The sequence below is a fragment of the Haliaeetus albicilla genome, chromosome 16 (assembly GCF_947461875.1).
Source record: "Haliaeetus albicilla chromosome 16, bHalAlb1.1, whole genome shotgun sequence".
Taxonomy (NCBI): domain Eukaryota; kingdom Metazoa; phylum Chordata; class Aves; order Accipitriformes; family Accipitridae; genus Haliaeetus; species Haliaeetus albicilla.
The window spans coordinates 18,134,719-18,151,799 of record NC_091498.1 but is presented as its reverse complement, the minus strand read 5'-3'; the positions used below and the strand labels follow the sequence as shown (position 1 = coordinate 18,151,799).

The window sequence follows — 17,081 nt, the reverse complement described above, 5'->3', positions numbered from 1 at the left end:
CACAAAACTCAGATTTGTACATGTAAATAACAGCTGCATGAGCAATTTAGCAGATACAGAATTGCCAGAGTTTAGGGCATTTATATTTGATGCATTTTATATGCTCATATCCAGCCTGTAAATGAGCTAAAAATAAAATTTCAAAACATGTAATTGTATCTATAACTTTTGAGAATTTGAAGCCATGAATTTATATAACAACAAATTCACAGTGTTTAGCATGTGTAAACGTTTTTCAATGATCTTTCCTAAAAACCTGAGCTTATTTTCCTTAAAGAGAAGAACTTTCAACAAGAGAAGTTAATAACAAGGAGGGGGGGAGTGACAAGACTGTGCTTGTTTTATGTAGAGACAGTAAGCACTGAAACATTAAGACCTTCAGGATACCACCTATTTCTGCCTTTCTGATGACAGTAGTTTTGCTAAAGCGATATAAAGTTAAATTTGATACTTGGTGATTTAAAATTATTTTAAAAGGAACAAATACATGTGGCATTAAAAGATCTTCACTTTTCCTGCTGCAATTACAAATCTGCTATCAGTACTGCTGAGACCTACGTCCAGACACAGTGGAAAGGTAGCAAGCTTTTCACTCTTTTGGCAAGAAGTCAACAAAAGACAGAGACTTGACATAATTATGAAATATATGTCGATATTGCCATTTGAGATAAAATCCAATGAGATGCATTTCATTTCTAAATCCAAGGGGTCTCTGAATAATGCTACAAAAAGTATAGGGAAACATAGCATGCATTTGGAGGTAATTAAGTTGTATTTGTATATGTATATGTGTTTGTTTTTCCTCAGTCACAGGGAAATAACACCCATCCTTTAGACTTGGCTTGTTGCTGTGGTTCCCTGTAACAGTCTCTCACTGCATCACTCCAGGTAACAGCAGAGTAGTGGATGCCCTCATTCTGTGCATGCACATGCTGTCTATATACCCCCTACAGTGGTGGGCAGGGGAGGAACATCAGTGGGAAAAGAAGAGTACAGTGACCATCACAGTAATACATCATCATGTACAGGGATCAGCACAGTGCCTGCGAGTTCTTCGCACACCCTGGCTGTTACCAGACTGTTATTTTGGGACTGGGGATGGGAACAGAATTTGCCTGCCTCTTCTTTTTACTGTTGAGGGCGGGGAGGGAAGTCTGCAATTTGGAGAAAGATTCCAGATTTCATTAGGTTAAAGCTGCTCAAATTTATTGTTCACAAGGCCCACGTCTAGCCTTTACAGCCATGGGAATACACCATCCCATTCCTCAAAGAAGGTCAGGCCACTTGTCCATCTAATTTTGTATCTCGTTGTTGGCACTGCTTTCTCCTGATACTTCAGAGCAAAAATAAAAAACCCTTCATAATTTAACTCACAAGCTGTGCTGGGCTCTATATGAAGATGGGGACCATTCCTGGTTCCCCCGTGAACAAAGCACAAATTATGATTATCCATTTCTTTACATATTTACTAGTATATATATATGATTAGGATACAGCAATTCAGTTACTATTAAATGTAGCAAAAGTAAGTATTGTTTAAGCTTTCTTTTACTTAATTGTGTAAGTATTGTAAGCTTTCCCCCCTCATCCTCTCTCAGTCTGTTTGCCCCAAGAGAGCCAGGTTTTGGATGCAACCTAAAAATTTGACTGTATTTCTTGCCTGCTACTCACTGTCCATGGAAGAAAGCAGGATACTTTCCTTATTATCTTAGTACCACTTTGCCCTCTTCCCTACAGTTTACTGCAGCAAACAGATACGTCCTTAGCCTGAAATAGATTTTATTTTCTAGTAGAACTACAGGCAGCAATAAACACCCATATGTCCAGGTATTTTTATATTAAGTTACAGTTAGAAATATACATATAATCTTTTCAGCTCAGCAATACGAAATTACAGAAATCTTTTGGTTGTTTCATTTTCTTCCCACTATAACATCAGATTGGCTGGTGATATGATACTTGCAGTGTAAGTCATTACAGGTCTGACGTTACAGTTGTTACACATTGCTGAATCTGTCAAATGAAAAGGGAGCACAAAGGGAATTTCCAAATGCAGCTGCTATTTCCCATTTGTTAAATCCTTTTATTACACCATATAAGTACACAGCTGGGAAATACTATAGAGTGGGAGTTAAAACAAAATATTTTGGCTTCCAGACATTCAGAATACACAAAGGACTCAGTGGAAAGCAATGCCTGATATCAAAAGGGAGTGAAAGTTTGAAAACATTTCTAGCCAGTGTGGGTTTTTTATGATAATATACAATGTAGTTTAAAGGTATTTTATATTACAGAAAGTGCTGCATACCATACATGTTGGGGAAAAAAAATCACTTTTTTTTCAGTCAAATTGCCCTGCTACAGTATCTTTTTTTCACTTACAACCTGTATGGCCCTTGTAGCACATTAAGATACATACTGTGTGTGCTCTCACAAATTCCAGTGAACTCCTTAGTAGTTTTAAGGGCACAAAGGATGAAGGATTGTGCCTTTAATTAGATACCACATAAAAGAGAAATTTTTTCCTCCCCATATGTCGACACAGCATTCTTTGAATTTACTATCTTATAACCAGACAACACACATTATTGATGCATTTTAATGACAGCACTACTGTCTTTACTTTCAGTATAAATGGTATGAGCAGGTGCTTCTTCAAATCTGCTTTGAAAGGATCCGTCTGGGAAAGGTCAGAAAGCACTTACCTTCTGGGAATTTGGTTTTATTAAGTAGAAAAGCGGTCACTACCACAGCACCTATCTCAAAATTGCCCAACCACCTACTGGAATTTGTCTTTCTGGAAAGAAACTCCTATCCTCCCTTAAAGGAGTATGAAATTGCTTTCATTGGGAAAACTGCAGGTGCCTCTGAATTCTTTCTTAGCAATATTGATGCCTGCTTGGAGACTGACATGTTTCAGAGAAACTTTATGCAATGAATTGAGGCTTAAAGGTTTGCTCATGAAGGACATAAATAAGGGACAAAAAATAATCAAAAAGAATCAAAAGAGTTACCCTAAATGACAGTCCCTCAAGGAGGAAAAAAAAAATTTTCACCAAACCAGTCATCTAACTCACCTAAACTGTAAAGGCACTGGGACCTTGCTCTGTACATTTTATCTCTCTTTTAAGTGCAACCAAACAGCATGCCTTAGAACTTCAGTTTTCACTTCTAGCCAAGCCTTGTAATTTATAGCCAGCTTTGAGCTGGGCAAAAAAAAAAAAAAATCTGTTTGGTTTAGCTGAGAGCTACCTAAATAAGGATGGCATAGATACCCCACCAGATTTAACCTAAGGGAATTGTGGAAACTCCTCATGATTTTCAGGACATTCATCTACATATATTATGGAAAAAAGGAGAGAGGAAAACCAGAGTGCTAAGTCACTCAGGAAAAGTTTATGCATCTGTTCTGAAATGTGATAAACTGGGTATTGTTTCATGCCATGTCCAAGCATTGACATGATAGTGCAGCATTAAGAAAGAAAACAGAGATTGCACTCTGTTGCTGTAAGTGTACACCCACTTCAGAGCAATACAAAAAATGGGTACAACTGATCATACTGCAAGAGTTTCTATCATTTTGGCTGAAGCATTACTCCAGGTCCAAGGAACAGCCTGAACCAAAAACAAATGCTGTGAGGGACACTAGAGGCTGGGAGTTCCTTTCTCTCTGGGACACAGAGTCATTTTATCAATGTTTGTCCTAAGACCAAAATTCCCAGAGTTCACATGCCTCTCTGCATGAATAGGAAAGTAGCTGATGAATTCACAGATTTATTTTTTCCATCAACAAACTTGACCAAACCTTTCTAGTCCAGCTTGTCCTCCTGCTAACATAGACATTAAAAGCATTCTGATGTGCTTATCGCATGACTTGGGCAAAAGACTGCCTCTCCATCCAAAATAAGGTTCCATCTGAGCATTCTGCATAGAAGCCATATATACAACTTACAACCTACTTTACCAAATTACTAACCTATGCTCATTTTTCTTTAAAGCTATTTTTACAGTTGAAATTTTGGCTTCTTCATGACAGTCGCCCAGATACTGAGGAATATTTTAGGCCTGACAAAGTTCTGCACTGGTTTAAATTGTGCATTACAAATTAGATAGCATTTTTGTGGTTTGGTTTGATCTTTTAAATCAATTGGATTTTAGAAAGAAAAAAAACAACACTATATTAACAAAATAGGTGTTATTGTAGTGCTATTATTTAATTAATTCCAGGCACCACAATATGCACGAAGAATTCCAGTATCTGTGTTGATTAGTGCATTAGAATTATTATTTCTAGTCAAATTTAAAATAAGTTCATTATTGTTAGTGCTGTCAAAAAAATTCTACAATTGCTCTTTAACCTTACTAAAAGCTGCTGATTCATACTGGGAAAAAAATAAAGACTTGCTGAATAAAATCCGCTCATAGACATTTAATAAAAATACAGAAGAAATTTTATGAAAAGGCAGGGTATTCTTTTTAAACTAACTGTGTGAATTTAATGTCTGCGAAAGCCACTTTATGGAGAGTCTGGAATTATGATGTTCTACATTTACAGAACACCTGGCTGCTCCATGTACCTTACTTCTGTTCCTGAGGAACACATGCAAGGAAAATAAATAGACTGAGATGTTATGCCCATTCAGTCTTCTTTCAGTCTGTCCATTTATTGCACAGTTTTGGGGATGCAGAGACAGAATTACAGCTGCAAAATAAATTTATCTAGGCTACTGAAGAGAATACAGATAATAATTCTGATCATTGCTAACATCACCTATATACAAACTGGTGATCTAGAGCAGAAGACCATGACATAGTTACTCATAAACACCTTTCCCCTCCACAAAAAGTTGTAATTTCCTATAAATAGAGCAGGATGTTTGTGTCACCTAAAATGCCAGCTTCTTTGTTGTGGTGTAAAGCTATAATATTCTAGATTTGGTGGGTTCTACTTCTGAGAGAAAAGTAAAAAAATACATTAAAGTTTCTTCCTTCAGCACAACACTTTGCAGATGACAAACAGTTGTGAGCTACATCCTCCTGTCAGAAATTAATGCTTGAATATATGAGCTAGAGAGGTTATGACATAAATCAAGGTATGAATGAAAACACGATAAATAGATGCATTTCCTTTCCGAAGGTGAACTCATCAAATGACCTCATTCATATAGACCTGTATACTTAAGAAGATTATACAACTGTAATTTACAATTACACCGTATTGATATTGATTTATTACTAACACCAACACTTTAACATTTAAAAAGCTTTACATCCAAGAAGGATTGTACTGAACATGTCTTTCAAAATGGAAGTGAACAGTCTTTTACAATACTAATTTAGAAAGCCACTGTGAAAACTGTAAAACTCACCATTCTGTGTTGGGCTGAGATGACTCCATCCCACTCGGGATCTTGTTGGATGGTCGTGACCAGAGTTGGTAGCTCCTCGGAGTGAGGTTTGTTGTGCATTACATTATGTAGAGGCAGATGAGAGGTCGCATGCTGATCACTGTTGCCCTCTTCCTTGTCTCGTGATGCTAAGTCCTGGGTCATTGTTTCCTCTCCATCAGCTGCACATGCAAACGGAGAGGTAGCCTGCTTGGAAGACATTCTTCTACAAAACAAGAAAAGCAGACAGAAAGAAAACATTGGTGGTAAATGAAAAAAATCAAGCTCAAAACAGTCCTCTAAACACACTAGACTTGCCTACAACAGTTAAAAATTAATCGTATGCAGTCAACAAAAGTAGTCTAAAAAGTAAGGGTTTGGGGGATCTGGATCCAAAACACTGAGATAAAGTATTCATTGATGCCAAGTCAAGGTCAGGGTTAAGTTATATGATGTCATTCTATTCGTTTAGACTTGTCAAACAATATGATTTTCTCCAGCCATAAGAAAATAGTGATTTTATTGGTATTTTCATGTTGATTTTGCATAAGACTTCAAGTCTAAACTCCTACTCCCATGAGAAGTCTGAAGGTTGTAAGCAAACATTTAAATGAGAGAGTCCATCATGCTTTCCTAACCTCATTCCTTGCAAGCAGATGTTTTCTACACAGATGAGAATTTTTAAATCCATTTCAAATTCTGCTAAATAAGTCCTTCTGCTGTTTGTTTTAAGCTGTATCTGCTCTTAACCTGTTTAAAATTTTACCCAGTTTTACCTTTTGGAAAATGTTTTGAGATGTTCATGTAAAAAGTGTTCTAAAACTGAATGGTTTATTGAATGGATGGATAATATCTGAGTAATCTTTTACAGTTTGAACTAAAAACCTAAAATAATTATGTTTCATTTCATATTAGGCATCGAGTATAGGATATAGCTCAACAAATTACTTTAAATGACTTTAAAGTGTAATGAATAAATGCATTGATTTATGTTAAATGTCTTTCCTAATAATGGCCTCTTACTACCATCTCATATGCAAACACAGCTTTCACCACAGTTTCTGCACTTAGATGAAAATATAACTGACTTCAACTGAAAAACTGAAAACACTTTGTTTAAAATTTCTAATAAGATTAACTGCAACTGTTAAAACAATCATTAATAAACCTGAAAGAAGACAGCTAAAATATCTTAGCTATCTTCCCAGGTTTTAGTAACTTTAGAATATCCTTGACACTGGAATTGCTGAGAAACTAAGGAATAAGATCTTCACCTTAATTGCTTCTTAACAATAATTGATTTCATACCATTTCTTTAAAAATGCACAAATCAGTTAACATAGGAAACCACATGAGCATTTTTCAAATTAGCAAATCATTAACTTGCTAGTACTGTTTCTACAGACAAATAAATACTGATTAAAGGGTCTGGAAATCTGAGACTAACAGTTAAATTTACAAATCTGTCACATGCTTTCATGAATATTACAGTGAAGGAAATATCAAGTGCAAAGAAAAATAATTAAGTTAATTCCAATTTAAACAGTAGTTTTTATGTAGCAGCCTGTGTTTCACATAGGATTTAACAGCTAATGCTAAATTTCTCACAATTAATGAGGGAGTTCAGATTTAGTATCCTACAGTGAAAAAAAAATTAATATAGGATCAACTAATCTAATTATGTACAGTTCTATATGAAAGTATTACAAGCTTTGAAGTGCTTTGAAACATATTAAAACACTGATACCTATTTAGAATAACTATTCTGTAAATAGAGATAATCCTGCCTCTTAAACTCGATACTGGTGAGGCAAAAAAGGTTTGTGTTTTCTTTAGGGGACCCTAAGTGTAAGTGGAAGTCTAATATTAATGTTGCAAACAAGCAGAACTGAGGAATTTAAACTGTGTATTACATTCTTGCTACACTGAAGAATTTGTGTTGATGGTACAGAGAACATGCCAAGAGTTCAGCAACCGGCATTACTGTACGTACTTCAAAAGGTTCTGGTTCATAATTACTATGATCCAAGACAAAATAAAAGGTTTACTTTCCCTTTTATCATTAAAATAGTCATTTTAATGTAATCACTCACATGAAAATATAAGTCAATGCTCTATGCAATTTGAAAACCAGACATGAAAACTGAAAGTCACAATAAAGGATTTTCCTTTCTTTCACCTTCTCAACAGATTTCATTCCTGTTTCAAACCGAACGAGCTTCTGTGAAAAGAAATAGCTATGGCTGTTTCTTCACCATAAATTAATCATGACACAAAACTAGAAATGAAAATGTCTCTTAAGAATAATTTCAACTACAAACTGCACCAATGAATAATAGTGCACAATCCTAATTAAATACAACTCTGCAGCTGCAAAAATAGGCTGAATCTGTCCAAAGCTACGAGTTGGCTTTAAAGGCTGGTTTGTTAGGGACTGTTTTCTTAAGGAAGGCTGGGCCCTCAGTCTTAATCAGCCAATAAATTATTTCCTGCAATTACATTAAATAGAAAATTATCTTCAAATTGGGAATGTTAATTGAAAATCAAAATTCAGACTGAAGTTTAGAAATTACATGCTGAATATAATTAGTCTAGAAAGGCTTCACCTCTATTTCATAAACAGGCTTTCCGTACTTCCTCAAGTGACCATTCAGTAAAGCTATCTACTGGTAACGCACTATAGAAGAAACACTTTTTCTTTGCTATATACACTAATATACTTTCCCCTTATTCATGATGTTTTAAACACAATTAAATAAAAATCTCTATTCGTGTTCTGTTGTTTAGGTTGATTACATAGAGAAAAGGGGACTCTCTTAACCTTAAAAATAAAATTATATTGACAAAGTCGCATTCACTAATAACCTCAAGCCATGCCCAGCAACTTTTGTCTGTACTAGACTAAGAGAATGGACCAAGAGTAGGGTTCAAATGCTTTCTAGCTCCATCTACCCCTTTTCTCCACAGCTGCATTATGGTCAGACGCGTTTTCATATTGCACTTTACTCGGTTACCTATAGTCCCGGAGCCTGAAAAGAAAGACAAGCTCAGGCAGGCCTCCCAGGCACTTGCTCTCCTCATGACATAATTTTTAGGGGTGTGTTTCACTTCTATTTCCCCCCAAACCTTTGTTAAAATGGCAAGATTTCACATATTAATTATGGTCAGAGGTCAGCATTTAATGGTACCTTTCAGGTTTTTGGTTGCTAGATTTTAAACATGGGGGTAAAAGGGACAGAGATGTAGGACCCTGCTCGATTAAGCCCCCCACCTTCTTTTCCCAGCACAGTCATTAACTCAATCAATAACCCTGATGTGTACACGTCTTCTGAGGGTGCCAGGTTATGCACCAAATATTGATTATGCCTGGGCTTATAATCAGTAAAACAGAGTAAATATAAACTCTGAGACTGGGTGTTATTCAGTCAATTACTTCATGCAGGTTTTTACTGGTTACGTGTTTGGTTTTACTTAAATGGGAGAATTCTGCACACTGAACTCCATCAGGTCCAAACGCACAGTTCGGCCAATAACTCCAAGGCCTCACCAAATTCAAAGGGGGAGAAGAATCTGGCCCATTTGAGTAGTTTATTTTTATGATAACATTAAATCATAGAACAAGTTGTTGTGTTAAAACATTTTAATGTTAAAATATGAGTATGAATAGCAGTCAAATTTTAAGCCATAGTAACTTCCCAATTTTACACTTAAAATATTCCAAATGTATTTGCTAACATCCCTGGTGAGAGGAAAAAAAAAGATCAATATTCATAATAAATAAGGCTTGTAAAAGGTATCAGAAATTTACTAATTTCCATTATAATTTATTTTATTTTTTTCTCCTATTATCAATTAAATTCACTCGAATGATTTTAAAAAAAGTTTCTGATAAAAAATATCTCCCTAGTTATAACCCCTGCAAACAGGGGTTTATAATGGAAGTGCTGACACAACCCTAACTACAGCAGCGCAAATGGTGCCGCTATAATACACAAAATCAAGTTCTATTATTCTAAACTATCCTCGCTCGGGGGGTTTTCTTTACTGTGCTCCCAGACAAACTGCTGAAGCATGAAAAATTTAAATGCAATCAAGTGGGTCCAATTCTACTTTACTAGAACAAGTGTCTACAGTGGTACAATCTTAAAAGAAGATGCAACAGATTTGTTTGGTGCTTTTCTTTCTTTTTTCTTTTTTAGCTGTTTATTTATAATACTGTGCAGTGAAGATAAAATAAGAGAGGAAATTACACTCACATTATATCAGTATATTGATTACACAGCACACAATCAGAAAGAAAACTACATTGTGAAATTGTTGCTTTGGTGAAATTGACAGATTAGCTGAACACAGCAATCACTAAAGGTGGAAAATATACCTAATGTGTATGAAAAAAAAGTTGAAAAAGGCCCTAATTATCTGAAATCCTATCACCTACTCAACTTTGAGAACTAAATAAATCTTGGTTTGGATTTTCCACAACTAGAATAAATTCTATCTCATTTTGATCTTGAGACAGAAAAAGAATGGGATCATTTATCAAAACCTCAGTAATGTTGAGGAATTGGACCCCAATTTCAGTCAGCCTCGATACCAAGGTAGTAAAGCTAAAATTGAACTGCTAAGGGTTTTTTACCTACGTCAAACTAAACACAGTCCCAAACAGCTCCATTCTCTATATATCTGACATGATTTTTTATTTTAATCCAGAGAAGAAATTCTCTCTGCTCTGATGAAGACTGCCAGTCAGATTCTCAAAACATCAGTTTTCCTTTTTTCCTACAGACAGTGTGTGTTATACCTTTCTAAATACAAATAAAAATACCTCTTTTTTTTTTTTTTTTTTGTCTAAGGCTTTTCTATGGTCTCAAATTCTTCAAACAATGTATATCTTCTTTTTCGAAACAATTAGATAATATTTCTGACATGAAAGGCTTCCAAAGCCTAAAATCTTCCATGCCTGCTGACTGCTCAAATGATTAAATGTTACACTGGAAATTATGGCTAGACCTGGTGGTTTAGCTGCTAGACATTTCAGAATCAAGCCACAAAGTATTAACACAGATCACTACAATGTGATAGCCCAGACACTGTTTCAAAAACGTATAAACTAAGCAATAACAACGAGATATATGACGAAGCAGACTTGTAGTTGGCTGAAGACTCCAGCTTCTGCTCTGCTCCACCCTCTCAAGGCATTCACAAACCTAAAGGCATGTCTACACTGCAGCCACATAAATGACTGCTTTGTAATGCTGAGATATCCAAACTAATTTTAAACAAGCTTGTTTCTGATAGCACTCCAACTACAGTAGCGTGGTACTCAGATGGACTAATTCATCCTGCTTTAGTGACTGCAGTATAGACATAACCCAGGTCTACAGCTCCAACAGTAGATTGGAATCAGATTAGATTAGAAATACATTCATTTACAGAGCTTTTATGAACAGTCTCCATTCCTTTTCCCCGAAGTGCCAGATTAAAGTACTTAAGTGCATGATTAACTGTAAGTATGCAAGCAGTCCACTAATTTCAAATTGGACTACTCAGTTTCAAAAAGTTAAGCACATGTCTAAGTGCTTTGGTGACTCCAGAACTAAATAAATTAAGAGAAACCATCTTTAGAAGTGCTCATAACCTTTTAAATATTTCCTTCTAAACTTTTATGCTAACCTGGTGTTCATGAAAAGTAAAATTCAGCCACAGCATCCTATCCTGCCCCACCTTCTAAAAGAGCAACAAACTTGCATACTCCTCTCACAATATTAAATGTGACTTACAGGACCCTCCCTTACAAATCACCACTCAGCCTTGGGATAAATTAAATGCATTGTATACTCTTCTTTGCTTGCACCGTCCACAGTATCCTCCTCTTTCGTAACTATGGCACACCTCATTACTTGGTGGCCTTGTGTCTTTTGTGGATCCTCAAACCCCTTCCGAAACTCAAGAGTATCCTTTATGCAATCTATTTTGCAGTGCAAGTTCACCTATACAAGTGCTATACCTATACAAGTGCTATACTAGTACACAAGTATATACCTATACAGGCCTGATGTACAACAGGGTACGCTGACATAGCTGCATAGAAGTTAGGGGAACAACTTACTTATTTCTAACTGCAAACCAGTTTAGCATCGTTTAAACATTCAGGAAAACTGATCTTTATTTTTGCTGTATAAAGATAACAGTTACACTAGTGTTCATATAGACTTAAAGAAAAATGAAAATGCTTTGCCAATAGCCAAAATATTTGGCAGCTCTGCCCCTCTAAAATAATGTTCTGTAGGCATAACTCAGTAACGTAATTCATTGTAAATCTAATGCCATAATCTGTCTGCCATTTTAGAATAAAGAGTTATTTCCTAAAATCATGAAATCTCATATCTGTTTTCAAGGAGCCTTAGTAACACAAATGAACAGTTAGCAAGATTCCATTCTCCTGGGGCCCTGCACCCCAACATGAATCCCTATGCACAAAACCCGTACGAATAGACAAGGCAGGATTGGGAGAGAATCTCCCAGTTTCTATTCCTGGCTCTGGCTCTGAGTCACAGCAAGGCCTTAGGCCAGTCAGCTCAACTCCCTCAAGCTCTTCCTTGGCTTCATTTTGCAGGAATACTACAAGAATTAGTTGCGTATGATCATAAACAGCATTGCAAGATTAGAGAGTTTCTGGTAGTCGCAGGAATCACCTTGGAAATAAAAGCCTGGGGGAGGGATGGAAGAAAATATGATTCAAGAAATGACAGCTATTATGCTAACTGAGCGCCCAAATCTCTAGCTGAAATAAGCATCGAGCTAAGCAATACACCCACAGCTTCCAAGATACACACTCAGCTATTCTTGCATTTGTTTTTCTAATCCAGACATATTACACTTCTGCTAATAGATATGGATCCATATCACAAAGTTTGACTTCAGATTCAGACTTCCTCAAAGCTCAGAGGGTTTGGAACAATTTTTATGGTATTTCTTCTCATTTGTAATCAAACAATGTGAGAGCTAAGCAGCTCCTTGGAACTTTTTTGGAAAGCCTTTCTCTTACATTCTGCCATTATAGTGACCTTCTCAGGCGTGCAGCCACAATAAAATATTAGGGTTAGGGAACGAGTTCCTGTCTATTCATCTAGTTGTCAAAAACATTAAAATGGATGCAGCAAAACAGCCTTGCAGCCCATGATGACTTTTCAGTGAAAATCCAGTGTTTAGTCAGATTCATAAAATGCCAAAAATACAGCCTATCTTTCTAGTAGGTTAAATATTCCATTCTCTTTATTCACTACCCGGAGCTTTCACTGAAAATGCCTAAGGTGAACTCACACTGAATGCAGTAAAGGGCAGTGAAAGAATAGTCATTTAGCACCTGGGATGTGCTCATCTTCACTCACTGTAGTTAATATTTTTGATAGTTTATATTTAGCTGACAATATTGCTGTCACTTTATTTAAACAGCTTCAGACTGTTCTTTGGACCGGAGCTCATATGCCCTGGAATGCTTTGACTCATGAATTGTTTCTCCTGATAATGTTACATCACGTAACCACCTCTGTTTAATTGGTTGCTATTAGCTTCTCAGTGATGACTGCCTTTAAAGTCCTATGACTACACCATGTGTCTCTGGATATCCAATTTCTTACTGTTGGAAAAAGAAAAAGAAAAAAGGCGGTACTGACTTCCAGCTATCTTTACCAATAACTACGGGAACAAGAGTGAGCGTGCCAAGAATTTATCCATCAGCAACTTGTTAGGATTTGGTTTTTTAGGCAGCAAGTGAAAGAATATACAATATAAATAAAAGCAATCACTAACAATAAAATTTAAAAACAATGGTTGCTATAAATAAGCATTAATTCACATATTTTTATGGAATAGAATGACTTAATTGTGTAGCTGAATGATTATATAAATGGTTTTGATAAAGGATGCCTAAAAATACTAAGAGAAATTTATTTTAGCATGATTAGACTTTATACAAAAGAAAAGAATACATTTATTTTTTCCCTTACAAAGCCAGTTAAGAACTTGTTCTAATAACTAGAAATCTTCCTGAGCACACTTAAACCTGATGGGCATAAGTTCCTGAAATGTTCATTAAATCCTTTCAGTATTCTATGAGATGCATACTCCAACAGTAAGATGCAGTATTCCTACACTTTTTTTTTCCTCCTACAGTTAATTTTCAGGAGGTGCTTAAGATTCCATGTAATGAGTTAAACAGTTAATTTCCAGTCCTACAGGTGTGAAAAAAAGGTCATGTGCCATCCATTTCTCTGCACCACCTAATTCAGAACAGAAATATTTTATCTACAGTCAGATTTCTCTCCCCTCCTTCCCCATTCTCCTCCCTCCTCTCCATATTTCTGATCCTCATTTCTAAGTTCAATAGAGCACCTCAGTAGGCAGTGAAATGGAGTATCAATTTCAGGCTCACCTGTAGCCAGTTGCACTAAACCACCTAATTAGTACCTCCATGTAAGCCGAAACAATGGCTCTGCAGCTCAGTTACGGATTGTCTTTTTAATAAAAACCTTACACTACAAGCCTAAAAACATTTCTAGCAGGCAAAATATTTCTCATTCAGTAGAGGTTACGCAAGCTTCAAAGCACTTAAATATAGGTGCCAAACCACATTGCCAGGAGCTCTTAGTACTGTGAGGTAGTGTTACCTGACAGCTCGGTAAATATAAAATTACTTGTTTCTCCAACTGAAGACAATCAGATTGTCACCTTCCATTGTAATAATGCACAACTAGGGATCAGCAAAGTGCCAACGTAATTACCAGGAAGAAAACAAAACATAACAAAAATATCAAATCTAAATTTCTCTAAAGGGTAAACACATCCATCTGGCTATTCACAGAGAAAAGGAGGAGGGATTTTATTTTTACTATCAAATAACCTAGTGTTATTTAGCAATAAGATTTATATGCCTTTTATTAAGTGAGAAAGAAAACAGCTAAAGAAGTTGATTCATGAAATACTAAAAACAAACACAGGTCAGAACCGTGCTGGGATGTTACTTGTGCACATTTAAAACTGCAAGTGTCATCAGAGATGCTAGGGACAAGCATGCGTATCTGTATTGTTGTTATTATAAACTCTTATATGTGAGGATTCATAAAAATTAATTCTAACTGGCACATGGCGTACTTTGGCACAAGCTATGCATGACGTGCCACTTTGATTTGTTTATTTAAATGACTTCACTCTTAAGAACTGAAAATGAAGTTTGAACTGCAGACTGCCTCAGAACTGGGACTTTCAGGATATTAAAAACCTGAGGAAGACCTTTGAAGGGGGTAATCTGAATACATGAGAACTAACATTTTCACCATATATTTCTTCAGGTTATTCAGCAAGTGGCCTACATATTCAGGAGTGAAATTTGCATTTTGGTGATGCAGAGATCGTATAACCAGAAATAGTGTTTTACATCTACAGTAGCTCTGGGCATCCTATAAACTATAAAGGAGTGTCCTAGGTAGGATATATACTTGAAAAAATATTTTCATGTGGTTCACAGAAATGAAGCTAAACTTAAATTATTCTTGAAAAACTTGCATTGTTGAGTGATATCATGGATTACCTTTTCTGTATCAATATTCCAGTCACTACTAATGCATGCAGAAAGTTCTTGCACATTTATTGATGTATAAGCACATCACCTTTGCATACGTTTTAAAGTTTCACCGATGCTGGAGGAGTTACAAAAGAAGAGAGAAAAGCAAAATATGCAAAGCTGAGAATCAGGCTGACATCGTTTTTTCTCTGAAGGAATATTCAAGAATGGCAGTAAGGGACAAGCAGCTTTTTTCCACCCTGCACAATTGTGCCAGAGCCAGATGTAATCCTAACCCTTGCGGATAAAGCAGGCACAAGGACTGCTTAAAGATGTCGTTAGCCTTGGGGAAGAGCTTAAGGAAAAGGTGCAGGCTCCACATAACCGGGAACACCTCCTGCATCTTGCCTCAGGCGTTGCATCCCTGGGAGCTCGGGTGCAGCACGGAAAGGCTGGGCTCTCCGGCTACAACCTCCTCACAGGTTTTGGCCATAGATGCTTGCTCTTGTGCATTACACTGTAGCATACAACACAGCACCTTCTTTTCCACTGTATTAGAATATTGATACGCTCTAGCTGGTATGCCTAATTGTGGCTTTGTTTTCAAGGGGCTAAGCAGCAAATTTAGGACGACAGATTGGGACGGGACAGTGGGAACAGAGGAAGAAAGGAAGGTAGCAAAGACCCACAACAATTTTAAAGTCACAAGCATTTAAATCAGATAAAACTAGACAAAATGCCCCACTTTCTGCAACTTTGAGAAATTCTGATTTTTGTTAGAGTCCTTACAAGCAGGCTTTTACACGGCAGCATTTTGCACAATATTTCTTTGTTTTGAACTAAGGCTTACACAATATGATCCTTACAGATGTGCACAATGGGAACCCTAAAATGTGTTTACAGACCCCTGCAGGAACCACCTCATTTACCTGTGAGCTGCAGCTACTTCTGGGATAAAGGACAGGGTAGTCTGAAGCAGCATACTGTTCAGAAAAAGATTACAGGGGATACTATGCCTAGCTGAAACTACCCAGGAAATATTTCAGAAATACCCCTGTTTGATTGGCAATATGGCCAAGAACAACAATGTGGCAACTTCGCTCTTTCTCCCCACAAGCCCTCCACTGCTTGGGCTCTGCAAGTTTTCATGGGAGGGAGTAGATGGGGCCCTTTTTTCTTCATGTTAATTTACTTCAATATGAAAATACCAAGACAAAAGATAAATAATTGTAGCGGTCTAAGAATTCAAATAAAGTAAACCAAAACATTATCTCCTTTATTAATTAAGCTAATCAGTTGCCATTAAGAAGTGCAAACAATTTAAAGTTCAATTTATTGAGACTTTGAACCTCCTATTCTTTCACAAGGTCCACAGATGAAATCTCTACCAATTTTAACTGCCTTAAAAAAAAAAATCTAAGACATTGTTATTCATAGTCTTAGTATGACATACTTAACAATATAAACTATTTTCATTGTTATTTAGTAAAACAAAAAAAATCATTGTTTAATATTAACCAGTTTCCCAATACAGGTTTTGTATCTTTAAGGAATTCATTAAGGTATTTGGACTAGGCACTGAAAAGAATCAGAGAACATTAGAAAGTAACTGTCACATGTAAAGCTTACACCATTTCATCATTCAGCTTGGAGAGATCAAGCAGTGTGCAATCTCTGCATACAGCAGTCTGAAACTGCATCAATTGCAAAGGAAACTACAAACTCTCCCTGTCTTTTGGTTTCAGTTCTGCAAAGTACCACAAAATTGTTAGGAAGAAATAATTTGCAATAACTGAGGACCCTCAACTATCCTATTTTTGTGGAAGATTATGGCATACAGCATCTGATTTCTAACAAGGAGAAGGAAACATGCATAGCAAAATCAACCGTAAGGCTAAAGGTGAAGAGTGCCCAGGCTCTGAATTGCTCCGCATTTCCCAAGTGCTCAAAGTTCCATGTTAGTACTTTTAAATGTGTCAAAGAACATCACGAAGCACAACTATCGCAATACAAAGAAAAACATAAACCAGCACACAAACCAAAGGCCCGGTCAAATGAAGGTGTGCCCAGATAATTAGAAAGTAAAAAACCAAATGTCTAAAATGCAAACCTAAAATATTGACAGTGATTTC

General features: G+C 36.4%; 1 protein-coding gene across 8 annotated transcripts in view; it reads right to left on the bottom strand.

Moving 5' to 3' along the window:
• SOX6 (SRY-box transcription factor 6) overlaps positions 1-17,081 on the bottom strand; it is a 382,363-nt gene that overhangs the window by 231,681 nt on the left and 133,601 nt on the right. For all 8 annotated transcript variants that reach the window (XM_069803757.1, XM_069803759.1, XM_069803760.1 and 5 more), the window contains one exon: positions 5,370-5,613. In XM_069803757.1, the coding sequence (XP_069659858.1) occupies positions 5,370-5,609 (240 nt within the window). In that variant the 5' untranslated portion in view covers positions 5,610-5,613. The remainder of the gene's footprint in view (positions 1-5,369; positions 5,614-17,081) is intronic.